The sequence below is a fragment of the Echiichthys vipera genome, assembly GCF_963691815.1.
Source record: "Echiichthys vipera genome assembly, chromosome: 21".
Taxonomy (NCBI): Eukaryota; Metazoa; Chordata; class Actinopteri; order Perciformes; family Trachinidae; genus Echiichthys; species Echiichthys vipera.
In genome coordinates this window covers 25,412,362-25,429,548 of record NC_139846.1, presented here as the reverse complement: position 1 = coordinate 25,429,548, position 17,187 = coordinate 25,412,362, and the positions used below count along the sequence as shown (strand labels likewise).

General features: G+C 50.1%; 2 protein-coding genes across 5 annotated transcripts in view; both read left to right on the top strand.

The window, feature by feature from the left end:
* Positions 1–17,187, top strand: part of LOC310963407 (ras-responsive element-binding protein 1-like) — a 72,483-nt gene that overhangs the window by 49,765 nt on the left and 5,531 nt on the right. For all 4 annotated transcript variants that reach the window (XM_083936240.1, XM_083936242.1, XM_083936241.1 and 1 more), the window contains 10 exons: positions 8,444–8,633; positions 8,731–9,015; positions 9,919–10,312; positions 10,400–12,128; positions 12,276–12,472; positions 12,552–12,746; positions 13,791–13,952; positions 15,442–15,606; positions 16,215–16,339; positions 16,460–17,159. In XM_083936240.1, the coding sequence (XP_083792366.1) occupies positions 8,444–8,633; positions 8,731–9,015; positions 9,919–10,312; positions 10,400–12,128; positions 12,276–12,472; positions 12,552–12,746; positions 13,791–13,952; positions 15,442–15,606; positions 16,215–16,339; positions 16,460–17,159 (4,142 nt within the window). The remainder of the gene's footprint in view (positions 1–8,443; positions 8,634–8,730; positions 9,016–9,918; positions 10,313–10,399; positions 12,129–12,275; positions 12,473–12,551; positions 12,747–13,790; positions 13,953–15,441; positions 15,607–16,214; positions 16,340–16,459; positions 17,160–17,187) is intronic.
* On the top strand, positions 115–8,285 carry LOC310963281 (uncharacterized protein; the record flags this gene model as incomplete). The annotated part of the gene is made up of 7 exons (XM_083936023.1): positions 115–332; positions 423–492; positions 1,139–1,228; positions 1,790–2,046; positions 3,376–3,517; positions 4,667–4,749; positions 8,282–8,285. The coding sequence occupies exons 1-7, from the start codon at positions 181–183 to the stop codon at positions 8,283–8,285; spliced, it is 798 nt and encodes a 265-aa protein (XP_083792149.1). The 5' UTR covers positions 115–180.

Sequence of the window (17,187 nt, the reverse complement as noted above, 5' to 3'; positions counted from 1 at the left end):
GAAAACTGCGCGGAGGAGCAGCGACAGGAGCTCAACGAGGAGGCGGAGCTTACAGATGAGAGCGTGCACCACGACCTCAAAGGGGCGCCCAACGGCGTGACGGAGGAGGAGGAGGAGGAGGCGGCGAGCGGCGCGGAGACGCTGCAGAACGGAGACCGAGGAGGAGGAGGAGGAGGAGGGATGATGGGCGCTGAAGGGGGAGGAGACCTGTCCTCCATCAACGCCATGATGTCAGCGGTGATGTCAGCAGCAGGGACCATCAACGGCGGAGGAGACGGCGAGGAAGAGAGCGGCGTCACGTCGGCCGCCTCGTCCGCCGGGCCGTCCCCCAGGTGACTGCGGCGCTGCGACGCCATGAAGGAATCAAACGTGTGTGTGTTTCTGAACGTGTGAAGTGACGCTGTTCTTCTTCTCTGTCTAAGCCCCTCCCCCAGCAAGTCTCTGACGGGCGCCATGAGAGCCCCGCCCAGCCGCAACGCACGCCGCACACAGGTACACGCCCCTCCACGCCCCCCTCCACGCCGCGCTGCACGCCGCGCTGCACGCCGCGCTGCACGCCGCGCTGCACTGTCAGCGTTTATTTCTCTACGTTACCATAAATATATATTTTTAATGAATATAATAATTTTACTATTTATACATTTTTAAATATTTCGTTTTATAATGAAAATAATCTTTTCTCCATATTTTGAAGTATTTATTTATTTTAATTATTTATTTCTCTATATTTGAAAATATGTAATTATAATAAATATTAATAACTACTCTATTATTTCTCTGTATATTGTTAATATTTAATTATTTAAATTAATATAATAATTACTCTTATTTATAAATATATATTTTAATATTTATTTATTATAATGAATAAAATAATTGTTCTCATTTTTATATACATATAATTTTTCTGTATTTTTTTAAATGATTTTTCTTTTATCTTTAAAACAATGAATAAATATAAAGATTCATATTTGTGGTTATTTTTCCACAGTTTCAGTTATTTCACATTTAGATATGTGGAATAATCTGTGCACTTTTAAACCGTGCATGATTGTTTATAATTATATATTAATATTAATATTAATATTTGTGTCTGACGTTATTGTTGTTGTTATTGTTGTTGTTTTGTTTCTTGCAGGAAACCAAAGACGACAGCTCAGCGTTTATTTGTCCTCTGTGTGACAAGAACTGTCAGACGCAGCATTCACTCACCATGCACATCAGACAGGTACACATCATTATATATATATATATATATATAATCATATTTAACATCTTTATAATCATATTTAATATCTTTATAATCATATATAACATCTATAAAGAACTGTCAGACGCAGCATTCACTCACCATGCACATCAGACAGGTACACATCACTCATATATATACATTTATATATTAATATATAATCATATTTAATATATTTATAATCATATTTAATATCTATATAATCATATTTAACATCTATGAAGAACTGTCAGACGCAGCATTCACTCACCATGCACATCAGACAGGTGATCATCATTCATATTTATATATTTATATTTATATATAATCATATTTAACATCATATAAAAGTAAAGAATGAAATGGGAATGAATAAAAACTATAACATGTCATTTATTTTTCATATTTTGATGCGTTTAATGTGACATTAATTCACTTAAGGACTCTTTTAATTATGTTTTTATGACATATATAATAAATAATAAAGTATTAATTACATATATATATGAATAATCTTGTATTTATGTGTATCTTCTGTGTGTGTGTGTGTGTGCGGTGCAGCACAACGCGGACGCCGGAGCCACGGATCACTCCTGCAGCATCTGCGGCAAATGTCTGAGCTCGGCGTCGTCGCTCGACCGCCACATGTTGGTGCACAGCGGAGAGAGACCGTACAAGTGCAACGTGTGTGGCATCTGCGGCAAATGTCTGAGCTCGGCGTCGTCGCTCGACCGCCACATGTTGGTGCACAGCGGAGAGAGACCGTACAAGTGCAACGTGTGTGGGCAGACGTTCACCACCAACGGCAACATGCACAGGTGGGCGCGCACGCACACACACACACACACAAACACACACACACACACACACAGGTGAGAGCGCACGCACACACACACACATGCACAGGTGAGAGCGCACGCACACACACACACACGCACAGGTGGGCACGCACAAGCACACACGCACAGGCACGCACACACACACACACACACACACATGCACAGGTGTGAGCGCACGCGGGCACGCACACACATGCACGCAGGCACGCACACACACAAGCATTCACAGGTGGGCACGCACACACACACACACATGCACAGGTGGGCAGCAGGCACGCACATGCACGCACACGCGCACAGGAACACAAACACACACACACACACACACACACAGACACACATGCACAGGTGGGCAGCACGAGCACACACGCACAGGAACCCACGCACACACACACACACATGCACACAGGCACAGGCACAGGTCGGCATTCCTCCATCAGAGGAAGTTGGTGTTTAACCCGGACCCAGTCAACCATGATGGGAACACACACTGCTCCTGAGTCTGTGTGTGTGTGTGTGTGTGTGTGTGTGTGTGTGGGGGGGGGGGGTTACACAGGAAGTGGGAAGATGATGATTTATCTACACACACACACACACAGGGATTCATGTTCATCTGTGTTTGACCTCTGGTGACCTCTGCTGGTGACACGTGAACCAATCCCAGGCTGCAGGAAACACACACGTCACCATTTTACCGCTTAAACACAGAAGCAGCTTTTAAACGTGTGAGCGAACATCAGCCATACGCCGTAACACGTCACACGCATTGATGACGTCATGGCGATGCGTGGCTTTGTTTCCAGATCTTTCCGTAGACCTCTGAGTTTTTGTGCGTCTTGTCGACTGTTTTTGAATCTTTTCATCGACCAAATCTGCAGTAAACACTCCACCTCCGCATCACACCAACGTGAACCTTTCACCGCCATTGTTTGAAATGTCCGCGCATGGTCCCTCCTTCTTTTTTCTACGTCCCAACAGGCGCACAGGAAATGACCTCAGAACCGCCGTAGGCCTCGTGCTCGTACACGTGCGCACGCTCGTGCTCGTACACGTGCAAACGTGCTTTACTAAAGCCCACCTCTCCCAAACGGGCCGTGGACGGCAAGTGTGCCGCTCCTAGACGTGGTACGGTTGCACTCACACTGGTCAAAGGAACCAGACTTTAGCCGTGACACGTGCTGGGGCACGGGACGGAGGCACAGTGGGAGGGCGCCCTTAGAAGCTGAACCCCAGATTTAGATTTATATTCATTAATAACGTTCACAGAATCGTGGCTCTGACCTCTGATGTGTCCCATTTCTCTTCCAGGCACATGAAGATCCACGAGAAGGACCCGGCCAGCGGCCTGCTGCCCGTCAGCCCGCCCTCCCCCAACAAACGCCGCCGCCCGTCCGTCAAGAGGAGGCCGAGCCCGGAGGAGGAGGGGGGGGAGGAGCCGCCCTGCAAGAAGGTCGGACACCTTTATTTATTTACATTTATTAATTCATTTTTAAATGGGTTTAATCTTCCCTTCATATTTTTATTTATGCTTTTATACATTTAACAAACGCATAAAGTCATTTAAAATTAATTATAGAGAAAATAAAGCATTAAAAATGAAAATAAAGGTATTTTATTACATTTATTTATTCATTTTTAATGGGTTTAATCTTCCTTTTCTTATTTTTATACGTGCATTTATTTCCCTGAATGCATAAAGTCATTTAAAATGAATAGTGCAGAAAATAATGCATTTAAAAATAAAGTTATTTTAGTGTTGTATTAAATTTATTTATCAATTCTGCATCTTTTTTATACGTTTATTTATGCTTTTTTAATATAAATGTATAAGAAAATAATAATAAAATTAATAAATAATATAGAAAATAATATATTAAGAATAAAAAAGTTATTAGATTATTTTATTAAATTTAATTTGTGAGTTTATTTAATTATTTCTGCATTTATTTTTATTTCCCCTGAATACATAAAGTTATGTAAATAATAATAATAATAGAGAAAACAATGCATTGAAAATGAAAATAAAGTTATTTTTATTATTTTATAAGATTTGAATTTAATTTAAGTTAATTCTGCTTTTGTGCTTTTTTTTGCATAAAACAGAAACAAACGGATGAATTTATGAATTAAAAATTGAATAAATACAAAGTTTATGTACATTTAGTTTAAGTTTTATTTATTTATTTCTGCATTTTTGTATTAAACTGTATCAGGAAAATAATACAGAAAATAAAATATTGAACATGAAGATAAATCTTTTTATTTAATCTATTAAATTTGAATTTAATTTGTGAATTAATTTAATTATTTCTGCTTTTTTAATCTAAATGTACGAGGAAAATAAAACAGATTAATTTATATATAAAAAATTAAATAAATACATTTAATAAATAAGGAAAATATTCAAAGTTAATAAAAAATAAATTCAGAAAAAATGTAAATTTAAGTTAAAAAATGAAAAAACTTAGAAATTAAAAATAAATAAATAAACAATAATAGAAGATTTGTGTTTGCATCTATTTTTAATTCTTCTTTTTTAATTTTGACTCCCGACTCATGTGTGTAATAAATACCGTTGTCGTGTCGTGGTCGTGTTCAGGTGGCGGAGGACGGCGTGGCGGCAGCGGCGGCGGCGGAGGAGTCGGGGGCGGGGCTTCATGGAGGCGAGGAGGAGCTGCTGCCGTGTCCAATCTGCTTCAAGACCTGCAGCTCAAGACTGGAGCTGGACGCACACATGGACACACACCCAGACACCGCTCTGAGGTACACACACACACACACACACACACACACACACACACACACACACACACACACACCCAGACACTGCCCTGAGGTACACACACACACACACACACACACACTCCCAGACACCGCCCTGAGGTACACACACACACACACACACCGCCCTGAAGTACACACACACACACACGCACACACACACACACACACACACACGCACACACTCACACCGCCCTGAGGTACACACACACACACACACACCGCCCTGAGGTACACACACACACCAACACCCACACACACACACGCAACACTGCCCTGAGGTACACACACACACCCACACCCAACACTGCCCTGAGGTACACACACACACACGCAGACACACACACATACACACACGCACACACACACGCAACACTGCCCTGAGGTACACACACACACAACACACACCCAGAGGAACACACACAAACACACACACACACACCCAGACACCGCCCTGAGGTACACACACACACACACACACACACACACACACACCTAGACACCGCCCTGAGGTACACACACACACACACACAAACACACACACACACAGCCCTGAGGTACACACACACACCCAGACACCACCCTGAGGTACACACACGCGCACACACACACACACACACACACACCCAGAGGTACACACACACACACACACACACACACACACACTTTCCTCACCATAATGAATTAATGAGTTTTAATGACTTAAATTGTGGGAAACGATTATTTGTTATTCATTTTTACTCTTTTGCGTCGTTATAAAACGTTTCTCTCGTAAATGAAACTTTATTAAAACACAAAAGTGTAAATAATAAATAAATAAATATAAAATAAAAGCATCATGAAGGGAAACAGAGAGAGAGCAGCCGGAGACGCTGAGCTCGTTACTGAGGAAGAATATTTAGCTGCTAATCCTCAGTAATCAGGAGGTAAGAGGATCAGGGAGGGAGGGAGGGAGGAGAGGAGAGGGGGAGGAGGAGGAGAGGAGGAGGAGAGGGGGAGGAGAGGAGAGGGAGGAGAGGGGGAGGAGAGGGAGGAGAGGAGGGAGGGAGGAGAGGAGGAGAGGAGAGGGAGGGAGGGAGGGAGGAGAGGGGGAGGGAGGGAGGGAGGAGAGGGGGAGGGGGGGAGGAGAGGAGAGGAGAGGGGGAGAGGAGAGGAGGAGAGGGGGAGGAGAGGAGAGGAGGAGGAGAGGAGAGGAGAGGAGAGGAGGGAGGGAGGGGGGGAGGAGAGGGGGAGAGGAGGGGAGAGGAGAGGGGAGAGGGGGAGGGAGGGAGGAGAGGAGGAGGAGGGAGGGAGGATCAGGGAGGGAGGGAGGAGGAGAGGAGGGGAGAGGAGAGGGAGGAGGAGAGGGGGAGAGGGGGAGGAGAGGGAGGGAGGACAGAGGAGAGGGGGAGGAGAGGAGGAGAGGAGAGGGGGAGGAGGAGAGGGGGAGGAGAGGGGGAGAGGAGAGGAGGAGAGGAGAGAGGGAGGAGAGGAGGAGAGGAGGGAGGGAGGAGGAGGGAGGAGAGTAGAGGAGAGGAGAGGAGGAGAGGGGGAGGAGGAGAGGAGGGGAGAGGGAGGAGAGAGGGAGGGAGAGGGGGAGGAGAGGAGAGGAGGGGGAGGAGAGGAGGAGAGGAGAGGGGGAGGGAGGGAGGAGAGGAGGAGAGGGGGAGGAGAGGAGAGGAGGGGGAGAGGGGGAGGAGAGGAGAGGAGGGGGAGGAGAGGAGAGAGGAGGGGAGGAGAGGAGAGGGAGGAGAGGAGAGGAGAGAGGAGGGGAGGAGAGGAGAGGGAGGGAGGAGAGGAGGAGGAGAGGGGGGAGAGGAGAGGGAGGAGAGGAGAGGGGGAGGAGAGGGGGAGGAGGAGGAGGAGAGGGGGAGGAGAGGGGGGAGGAGAGGGGGAGGAGAGGAGAGGAGGAGGAGAGGAGAGAGGAGGGGAGGAGAGGAGAGGGGGAGAGGAGAGGAGGAGAGTAGGTGAGGAGGAGGAGAGGAGAGAGGAGAGGGGGAGGAGAGGGGGAGGAGGAGGAGGAGAGGGGGAGGAGAGGGGGGAGGAGAGGGGGAGGAGAGGAGAGGAGAAGGAGAGGAGAGAGGAGGGGAGGAGAGGAGAGGGGGAGAGGAGAGGAGGAGAGTAGGTGAGGAGGAGGAGAGGAGAGAGGAGAGGGGGAGGAGGGGGAGGAGGAGGAGGAGAGGGGGAGGAGAGGGGGAGGAGAGGAGAGGAGGAGGAGAGGAGAGAGGAGGGGAGGAGAGGAGAGGGGGAGAGGAGAGGGAGGGGGAGGGAGGAGAGGAGGAGGAGAGGAGAGGAGAGGGGGAGGAGGAGGAGAGGGGAGAGGAGAGGAGAGGAGGAGAGGAGAGGAGAGGAGAGGGGGAGGAGGAGGGAGGAGAGGAGAGGAGAGGAGAGGGGGAGGAGGGGGAGGAGAGAGGAGAGGAGGAGAGGAGAGGAGAGGAGAGGGGGGAGGAGGGAGGAGGAGAGGAGAGGAGAGGAGAGGGGGGGAGGAGAGGGGGGGAGGGAGGAGAGGAGAGGGAGGGGGAGGTGGAGGTGGTGGTGGTGGTGTGTGTGTGGTGGTGTGTGGTGTGGTGTGTTGGTGTGGTTGTTGGTGTTGTTTTGGTGTTGTGTGTGAGAGGGAGGAGGTGAGGAGTGTGGAGGGGGAGGGAGGTGTGGAGGAGGTTGGGAGGAGGGAGGTGGAGTGGGAGGGAGTTTGGAGGAGAGGAGGGTTGGAGGAGAGGAGGGGAGGGTGGGGAGGGAGGGAGAGGAGAGGGAGGAGAGAGGAAATTGGAGGGAGGGAGTGAAGGATGGAGGGAAAATGGAGGGTGGATGAGGAGAGGGAGGGCAAGCAGTGTTGAATATAATATTAACTATATAATAATAATATTAAATGTGGTTCATTGAATTTAATTTGTAATGAACTAAAGTCGAGCTACACACACACACACACACACACACACACACACACACACACACACACACACACACACACACACACACACACACACACACACACACACACACAGACACACACTCTGAAGAGGAGTGATGGAGACAGAGGGAGGAGGAGGCTCAACAAGAGCCGGTCCACATATGGTCCAAAGTCGTGTGTGTGTGTGTGTGTGTGTGTGTGTGTGTGTGTGTGTGTGTGTGTGTGTGTGTGTGTGTGTGTGTGTGTGTGTGTGTGTGTGTGTGTGTGTGTGTGTGTGTGTGTGTGTGTGTGTGTGTGTGTGTGTGTGTGTGTGTGTGTGTGTGTGCGTGTGCGTGTGCGTGTGCGTGTGTGTGTGTGTGTGCTGCCCCCCCAAAAATCCTCTGAGAAGGTGTCTGAGGGGATTACACACACACACACACACACACACACACACACACACACACACACACACACACACACACACACACACACACACACACACACACACCTCTCACTCAAACCAAACTCCTGCAACATTCAAACAGATTTTTGTTTGCTATAAAAAAGTTAAAAACAGAAACGTGTCCCTTCCCGTTGCCGGTAGATTCGTGTGTGTGTGTGTGTGTGTGTGTGTGTATTGAAGTGTGTGTGTGTGTGTGTGTGTGTATTGAAGTGTGTGTGTGTGGCGTCTGTTGTTGGTGACTCACGCTCCTGGTCGTGTGTTCGCAGGTGTGATCTCTGCTGCCTGTCGTTCCGAACTCACCGCGGTATGTTGCGTCACAACGCCGGGGTCCATAAGATCCTGCCCCAGGACCCCAGCGGGCACCCCTTCATCCAGAACAACCCCTCCATCCCCACGGGCTTCAACGACCTCGCCTTCATAGACTTCTCCTGCAAGAAGTTCGCTCACATCGCTCAGGTATCGGCGCCGATCCAACGCCAAACGCCAAACTCCTCCACAGAAATCACGTCGTGGCTTTTCAGGGTCGGTGTTTGACTCTACCCTTCCTCTCCAGGTGTGGTGCGAGACAAACCTGCGCCGCTGCATCAGCAAGTTCCACCGGTTCGTCTGCGATTGCTGCGACAAGGCGTTCCCCCTCCGCTCGGCCCTGGACCTCCATAAATCCATCTCCCACGCCGACAAAGCCGCCGTTGCTGACGCGCAGGAGATGGAGGACGAGGCGGAGGAGGACGCTGCAGAAAACGGCCTTGAGAGCGACGGCCCGGGCGTTGAGAAGGAAGTCCTGCCCCCGGAGCAGGCCGGCTTCTTGGAGGCGCTGGGTCTTCAGCACGTCTCTACGGTAAGGTTCACGTCTTCTGAGCGTCTTTGTCGACTCATCAAGGTCTTTGAGAGGATTCTGGATTCATTCATAGGTCGTTTGGTCCACAGCCGGGGTTCTTGGTCCACTCTGTTCTGGGGACTCTCGGGCTCCCCAGAACCACGTCTACCACATACGTTCATTTTGCATTTGCACCCCCAATAGGAGCGCTGCGGGGACGTGACCCGTCAGGACCACAGTAGACCGAGCCCTTTGTTCAGGTCATTTGCTGTAACCAGTGTAGCATGTTGTGTAGCTAGCTAGCTAGCCGACGACTGGCTTGTAGGGGGAGCGTACCTTTGTTCCTCGCTTTGTTTGTGACCGGGGAAGATCCGATGTTCAGTGCCGAATGCCACAGCAAATATGTCTCCGTAGACCCTGACCCTGACCCTACCCCTAACCATAACCCTGACCCTGACCCTAACCCTGACCCTGACACTACCCCTGACCCTGACCCTACCCCTACCCCTGACCCTGACCCTGACCATAACCCTGACCCTGACCCTACCCCTGACCCTAACCCTACCCCTGACACTACCCCTGACCCTGACCCTGACCGTAACAAAAGGCTGAAATGCTTTTCAGGAAAAAGGGTCCGATGTTATGTGGTTATGTTTACATAGGGAGGACCCCCCCCCCCCCTCTGTAGGTCCTTTTGTGCCGGGGGAGTCCCAAGAGTCCACAGTGCGACACAATAATAAAGTTGCCTAAAGTCCTCAAGTCGTACAGAGGATGAACATATTTATATATGAGCAAATGTTTGTCCAACCAGTTGGTCCAAACTCCGTCTATCATATGATAGAAGACAAATATCCAGGTGAGACGCTGTCATCAGGCCTTTGTTGCAGTCTGGGAGATCTGACGGGCGCTGTCTTTGTCTCTCAGGTGAAGTCCGGCCCCACGGACGATGAGATCCACCAGGCCCACCTGGACAGCATCAAGGTGATCCACGTGGAGCCGCCATCCTCCAGCCTCCCTCAGGAGCCGGCCTCGGGCTACCTGTCCGGGGGTCTGGGGCTGACTCTGGGGCTGGGCGTGGGCGGTCTGAGCCTGCTCTCCCTGCAGCCCTTCCAGACCGGCTTCCTCCTGCAGCCGGACGGGGGCGGCGCCACAGCCAGCGCGGGCTCGTCGGGGGTCAAACCCGGGGAGGCGGGCGGAGCCGGGATCATGGAGCTGGCCGACATCCAGCAGATCCTCAAGGTGGCGAGTGCAGCGCCCAATCAGATGGGACTGTCCCTCCCACCTCTGGCCAAAGCGCCCGGGTTCGCCGGAGGTCAAGGTGAGAGTCGGCCGGAGCCTGACGTTCTCGTGTTTGTCAGTTTAACTGATCCGTTGGTTTCTGAACGGCTGTCTCTTCCTCCTCCAGGTCAGGGCCAGGGTCAGAAGTCGATGCCCCCGTTGAAGCCCAAACCTCCCATCACCCCTCGCTCCAGCCTCACGGCGACGACTCCTCCCCCCCTGCAGAGCTCGCAGCAGGCCTCACTGGGCTGCATCAGCCCCAGCCTGCCTCCTCCCAACCCCACCCTCTTTAAGACGCCCTCCTCATCCTCTTCGTCCTCCTCCTCCTCCTCTTCCACCGGGAACGGAGGGCAGCTGGACGCAGAGTGCATGAGCGACGCCCACGCGCCTTTGTCTGATTCTCCGCCAGCTGCCACCACAGCGGTTCACGAGGAGGCGGGGCTCAGCGGAAGAAAACCAGGAACCAAAGGGGGAAGCAACGCCAACGCCGGCTCGGCCAAAGGCTCGTTCCCGTGCCGATTCTGTGACCAGGTGTTCTCCTTCTCCGGCGTCCTGCAGGCTCACATGCGCTTCCACCTCGGCATCCTCCCCCACCAGTGCAACATCTGCGACTACGTGGCACCGGACAAAGCCACGCTGATCCGACACCTGCGGACGCACAGCGGCGAGCGGCCCTACGTCTGCCGGGTCTGCCATTACCCTTTCACCGTCAAGGCCAACTGCGAGCGCCACCTCAGGAAGAAGCACGCCAAGACCTCGAGGAAGGACATCGAGAAAAATATCAAATACGTCACCTCCACCACCACGGCCAACCTCGCCGCGGCGATCACTTCTGCAACCACCACCCAGGACACGGAGACGGGCTGCACCGGAGCCGAGACCACGTGCCGGTTCTGCGGCGAGGACCTAAAGACCTATCGGGCGTTACAGATCCACCTGCGCACGCACAACGGCTGCCAGAGGAAGCCTTTTGAGTGCCGGCGCTGCGGCGCGGCCTTCCTGGCCAAACGAAACTGCATCCACCACCTGCTCAAGCAGCACCCTGAGGTGCAGGAGCGGGAGATCGAAGAGCATATCGCCACACTGCTGCCCGCCGGGGCGCCCGTGGCCACCGTGGCCAACGTCACCTCTACCCGAGCCGCTCCGGTGAATCAGATGATGCTGAACGGGATGAGTCAGCCCCCGATCCAGGCGGTGAAGGTGGAGGAGCTGGCCAACATGGTTTACCCCACAGAGCTGGACCAGCCGCTGGACTTCTCCGCTAAAGGTCGTGGAGCGGGCAGCCCGGTGGCGTCCCCTGGGGTCAAACTGGAGAGCGTCTCCCCCAGCTTCGAATGCTCGATCCTGGACCAGCCCATCGATCTGTCCGTCCCCAGCAAGAGGCAGCGGAGGGAGGCGGCGAGCGCCGGGGAGAAGAGGGAGATCAAGACGGAGCAGAGCGGCAGCAGCATCGTGGAGCAGCAGCAGGCTCTGGCTCTGGCTCTGACCAAGGAGGAGAAGGCGGCGAGCGCCCTGCTCCCGCTGCACCCTCACCCGCAGCTCGGCTGCTACCAGCTCCCCCCCGGCTCCACCCCTCCCCCGGCCTCCTCCGCACGAGCCCAGCGCCTCAAACCCCTGCTCCCCAAACCGACCTCCACCTCCGCCGCCCTGAAGGAGCTGCCTCCGCTCGCCTCCATCGCTCAGATCATCCACTCCGTCTCCGGAGCTCCAGACCTGCTGAAGAGAGACGCCGCCGTGCTGGAGGTCAAACCCCCGGCGGCTGTGGCGTCCTCGCAGGCCGACTCCGCCGCAGACGCCCCGGGACCCTCCACCGTCCCGGAGACACAGAGTGAGGACACGTCGGAGGCGTCCTCCAGGTACGAGCGCTCATTCAGATTCTTTCTAGTCGTCCATCTTTAATCCTTGTGGTCATTTTGTGGTCAGTGTCAGTGTCATGGCTGCTTCTGCCACCAGATGGCGCCAAAGTAAAAGAAATAAAGTGTTTTTGTGCGTTTGTGCAACAGAAAGCGCAGCAGGAAGAAGTCTGCCGCCCTGGCGCTGAAGGAGAAGACCGTTTTGAGCGTCGTTGGCGTCGGCGCCGGCATCGACCTGGAGTCCAGCGGCGAGTTCGCGAGCGTGGAAAAGATGCTCGCCACCACGGACGCCAACAAGTTCAGCCCCTACCTGCAGACGGGAGCCGCGGACCTGGGAGGAAAGAGAGGTAGGAGCAGAGACGCGTACGAGAGCGTGCGAGTGAGTGAGGGAGGAAGACTTAACGTTCAAACTGTCCGTGTGAACAGATGACGGAGCGGGCGGCGGCGAGGAGAAGGAGGGCGGAGCCAGGGAGGAGGGGAAGCAGGCGGCGGCGGTGGGGCCGCAGTCCAAAGGGAAGAAGAACGCCTACTCCAACTCTGTCCAGAAGATGACCTGCCCCTTCTGCCCCCGAGTGTTCCCCTGGGCCAGCTCGCTGCAGAGACACATGCTGACACACACAGGTAACACACACACACACACACACACACACACACACACACACACAGGTAACACACACACACACACACACACACACACACACACACACACACACACACACACACACACAGGTAACACACACACACACACACACACACACACACACACGGGTAACACACACACACACACACACACACACACACACACACACACACACACACACACACAGGTAACACACACACACACACACAGGTAACACACACACACACACACACACACACACATGACACACACACACACACACACTCACACAGGTAACACACACACACACAGGTAACACACACACACACACACACACACACACACACTCACACACACACACAGGTAACACACACACACACACAGGTAACACGCACACACACACACACACACACACACACACACGGGTAACACGCACACACACACACACACACACACACACACACACACACGCACACACACACACTCGGGTAACATACACACACGCACACACACACACACACGGGTGACACACACACACACACACACACTCACTCACACACACACACACACAGGTAACACACACACACACACTCACACACACACACAGGTAACACACACACACACACAGGTAACACACACACACACACACATGACACACACACACACACTCACACAGGTAACACACACACACACAGGTAACACACACACACACACACACACACACACACACTCACACACACACAGGTAAAACACACACACACACGGGTAACACACACACACACTCACTCTCACACACACACTCACACACACACACACACACACACACTCTCTCACACACACACACACACACACACACACACACACACACACACACACTCACACTCACACACACACTCACACACACACACACACTCACACACACTCACACACACACACACACACACACAGACACACACACACTCACACACACACACACACACACGCACACACACACACACACACACACACTCACACACACACTCACACACGTCCTCGTCCCTCCCCAGGTCAGAAGCCGTTCCCGTGTCCTAAGTGCGACGCCTTCTTCTCCACCAAGTCCAACTGTGAGCGCCACCTGCTGAGGAAGCACGGCGTCACACACCGCACGCTGCGACGCAACGGCGCCCTCGCCAAGAAGGACGGGGACGACGGGTCGCAGGAGAGCGCAGGTCAGACGCCGCAACGCCGCAGCTTTCAACGCATTATTAATGCGTTCATCGCTTTAATGAGCTCAGTTTAAACTTCTTTAATAATCATTAATCATTTAATATTCATGTTTTATCTGTTTTGTCTTTAATAATCATCATTAGTTTAATAAATCAGTGAATATTAATTATTATTTTAATAATAATTAAACTGCTCAGTGTGTGTATGGAGGCCTGAACCCGCCAAAATAAAACAAATAAATCAATAAATTACTTAATAAATCATGTTAAATGATTTGAATTTACTTAAAAATTATTACAAAAGTTCAAAAAGATAAAATAAAATGTGAATTTACTTTATTTATTAATAATTTAATGATTCCCCAATTCTAATATATTTATTTATTTAAATAAATTATGTAATGAATTATGTTAAATTAAAGGAATTTACTTAAAATTGATATAAAAATTCAATAAGTGCATTAATTATCTGATAAAATGAGACGTAAAAAATATAATTTATTTATTTATAATTAAATTTTTACTTTCTTAATTAATACTTATACTTTACATTAATGTTTATTTATTTACTTTTCTGTATTTATTTATTTTTTATTTGTTTTATCCAATATATTTATTTATTTAGTGGTTAGCACTGTCGCCCCACAGCAAGAAGGTCACAGGTTCGCATCCCGACCTCTGCCTTTCTGTGCGGAGTTTGCATGTTCTCCCCGTGTCTGCGTGGGTTTTCTCCGGGTTCTCCGGTTTCCTCCCACAGTCCAAAGACATGCATGTGTTAGGTTATTTGATGAGTCTAAAATTGCCCGTAGGTGTGAATGGTTGTCTGTCTCTGTATGTCTCTATGTGCCCTGTGATAGACTGGCGTCCTGTCCAGGGTGGACCCCGCCTCACGCCCGATGTCAGCTGGGATCGGCTCCAGCACCCCCGCGACCCCGACCCCGGGATAAGCGGTTGAAGATGAATGAATGAATAAATTACTTAATAAATTAAGTTAAATGATTTGAATTTACTAAAAATTATTATACAAATTAAATTTAGGCATTAATTAATTTAATAAATGTGACGTAAAAAATATACTTTATTTATTCATAATTATGTTGAATCTCCAGTTTATTTATTTACTTTTATTTTTTATTTATGAACTTTTACATATTTTAAATGTATTTATTTAAATACATATATAAATGTTTTTTATATGTTATTAATTGATATATTTGAATAAATGTATTTTTATAATTTATTTCATTATTATTATGCAAATGAGGGGTCTGAAAAATAAAAATACATACAAAAATAAATAAATACATTTAGAAATGAGTAGTCAAATAAATAAACAATATCAAGGGAAGAGTGAAATATGAATTTATGTTTATTGTTTATTTATATTTATATTATTTCTGGTTCGTTCTTTTGCATCATTTGTTAATTTTGAGTCATTTAAATATTTTTCTGTGATTTTCTGGTTCTGAGCTTTTGTTGTCGTGTCCCACAGAGAGTCAGTCAGAGACGGAGCAGACGGCGCCGGAGCCACAAGACCTCAGCGGCGCCAACACCTCCGGAGACTCAGGCTCCGCCCACACCCCAGAGAGCCCCGCCCCCTCCGACCAGCAAGGGGCGGAGTCTGAACCGCCGAGCCCCGCCCACAAATCGAGTCACGGTGAGTCAACGAGACGATAAACGGATCTGTTTTTAGTCATTTTGCATCTTTTTGTGGTGGTTTTGCATCTATTTTTAGTCATTTTGCATCTTTTTGTGGTGGTTTTGCATCTTTTTTTAGTCATTTTGCATCTTTTTGAGGTGGTTTTGCATCTATTTTTAGTCATTTTGCATCTTTTTGTGGTGGTTTTGCATCTATTTTTAGTCATTTTGCATCTTTTTGAGGTGGTTTTGCATCTATTTTTAGTCATTTTGCATCTTTTTGAGGTGGTTTTGCATCTATTTTTAGTCATTTTGCATCTTTTTGTGCTGGTTTTGCATCTATTTTTAGTCATTTTGCATCTTTTTGTGGTGGTTTTGCATCTATTTTTAGTCATTTTGCATCTTTTTGTGCTGGTTTTGCATCTATTTTTAGTCATTTTGCATCTTTTTGTGGTGGTTTTGCATCTATTTTTAGTCATTTTGCATCTTTTTGTGCTGGTTTTGCATCTATTTTTAGTCATTTTGCATCTTTTTGTGATGGTTTTGCATCTGTTTTTAGTCATTTTGCATCTTTTTGTGCTGGTTTTGCATCTATTTTTAGTCATTTTGCATCTTTTTGTGCTGCAGGTTTCAGTCCAGACGGCGTCTCTGAGCACCAGGAGACAGAAACCACAGAGCAGCCCGACCTGCAGGGGGCGCCGGAGCCCAGGGCGCCACCGGGGAGGCAGCCTCCACAGAGCAGCAGCAGCAAGGTCTCACACACAGACAGACACAGACACACACACACACACACACACACACACGCACACACACACACACACACACACACAGGTGAGTGTCTCCATACTGACCGGGTCCTCCTCCTCCTGCAGGTGGAGAGCACCGACGATGACGACTGCCACAGCAACAAAAGTCTGGACTTGAACTTCGGCAAAAAGCTCATCGACTTCAAACTGTCCACGTCCTCGGGCCCCGCTCAGGAAGAACAACCCCCCCCACCCGCGTCCTCCTCCGCCTCCTCCACCTCCTCTGCATCCTCCTCTACCTCTGCTCCTCAGGCAGCACCGGAGGAGAAGGAGAAAAGTGCTGCGACCTCCTCTTCGTGCTGCAGCAGCGCCGCCGTGAAGCCGCAGCCCGACTACAAACACGTGTGTCGAGTGTGTAAGAAGAGCTTCCGCTACGCCACCACGCTCGCTCGCCACGAGAGGGCGCACCTCTCCGAGGACACGCCAACTCCAGCGGCGGCGGCGGTCGAGGAGGAGAAGACGCCGGTGAAAGAGGAGGAGGCGCCGGAGGAGCCCAAAGCCACGGAGGAGGAGGAGGAAGAGGAGAACGAGGAGGTGGAGGTGGAGGAGAGGGGCGGCGAGAGCGAGGGAGGAGACAGCGGCGAGTCGGAGGAGGAGGAGAAGGAGAAGGAGGAGAGGAGCGACGAGGAGGCGTCGGAACCAAAGAGCTCAGAGGGAGGAGAGGCGTCGGGCCGACGGGTCGACAAGAGGAAGAAGATCTGTAACGTGTGCGGGAAGCGGTTCTGGTCCCTACAGGACCTGACCCGGCACATGAGGTCGCACACCGGTAAATATTAACATTATTATTATTAATT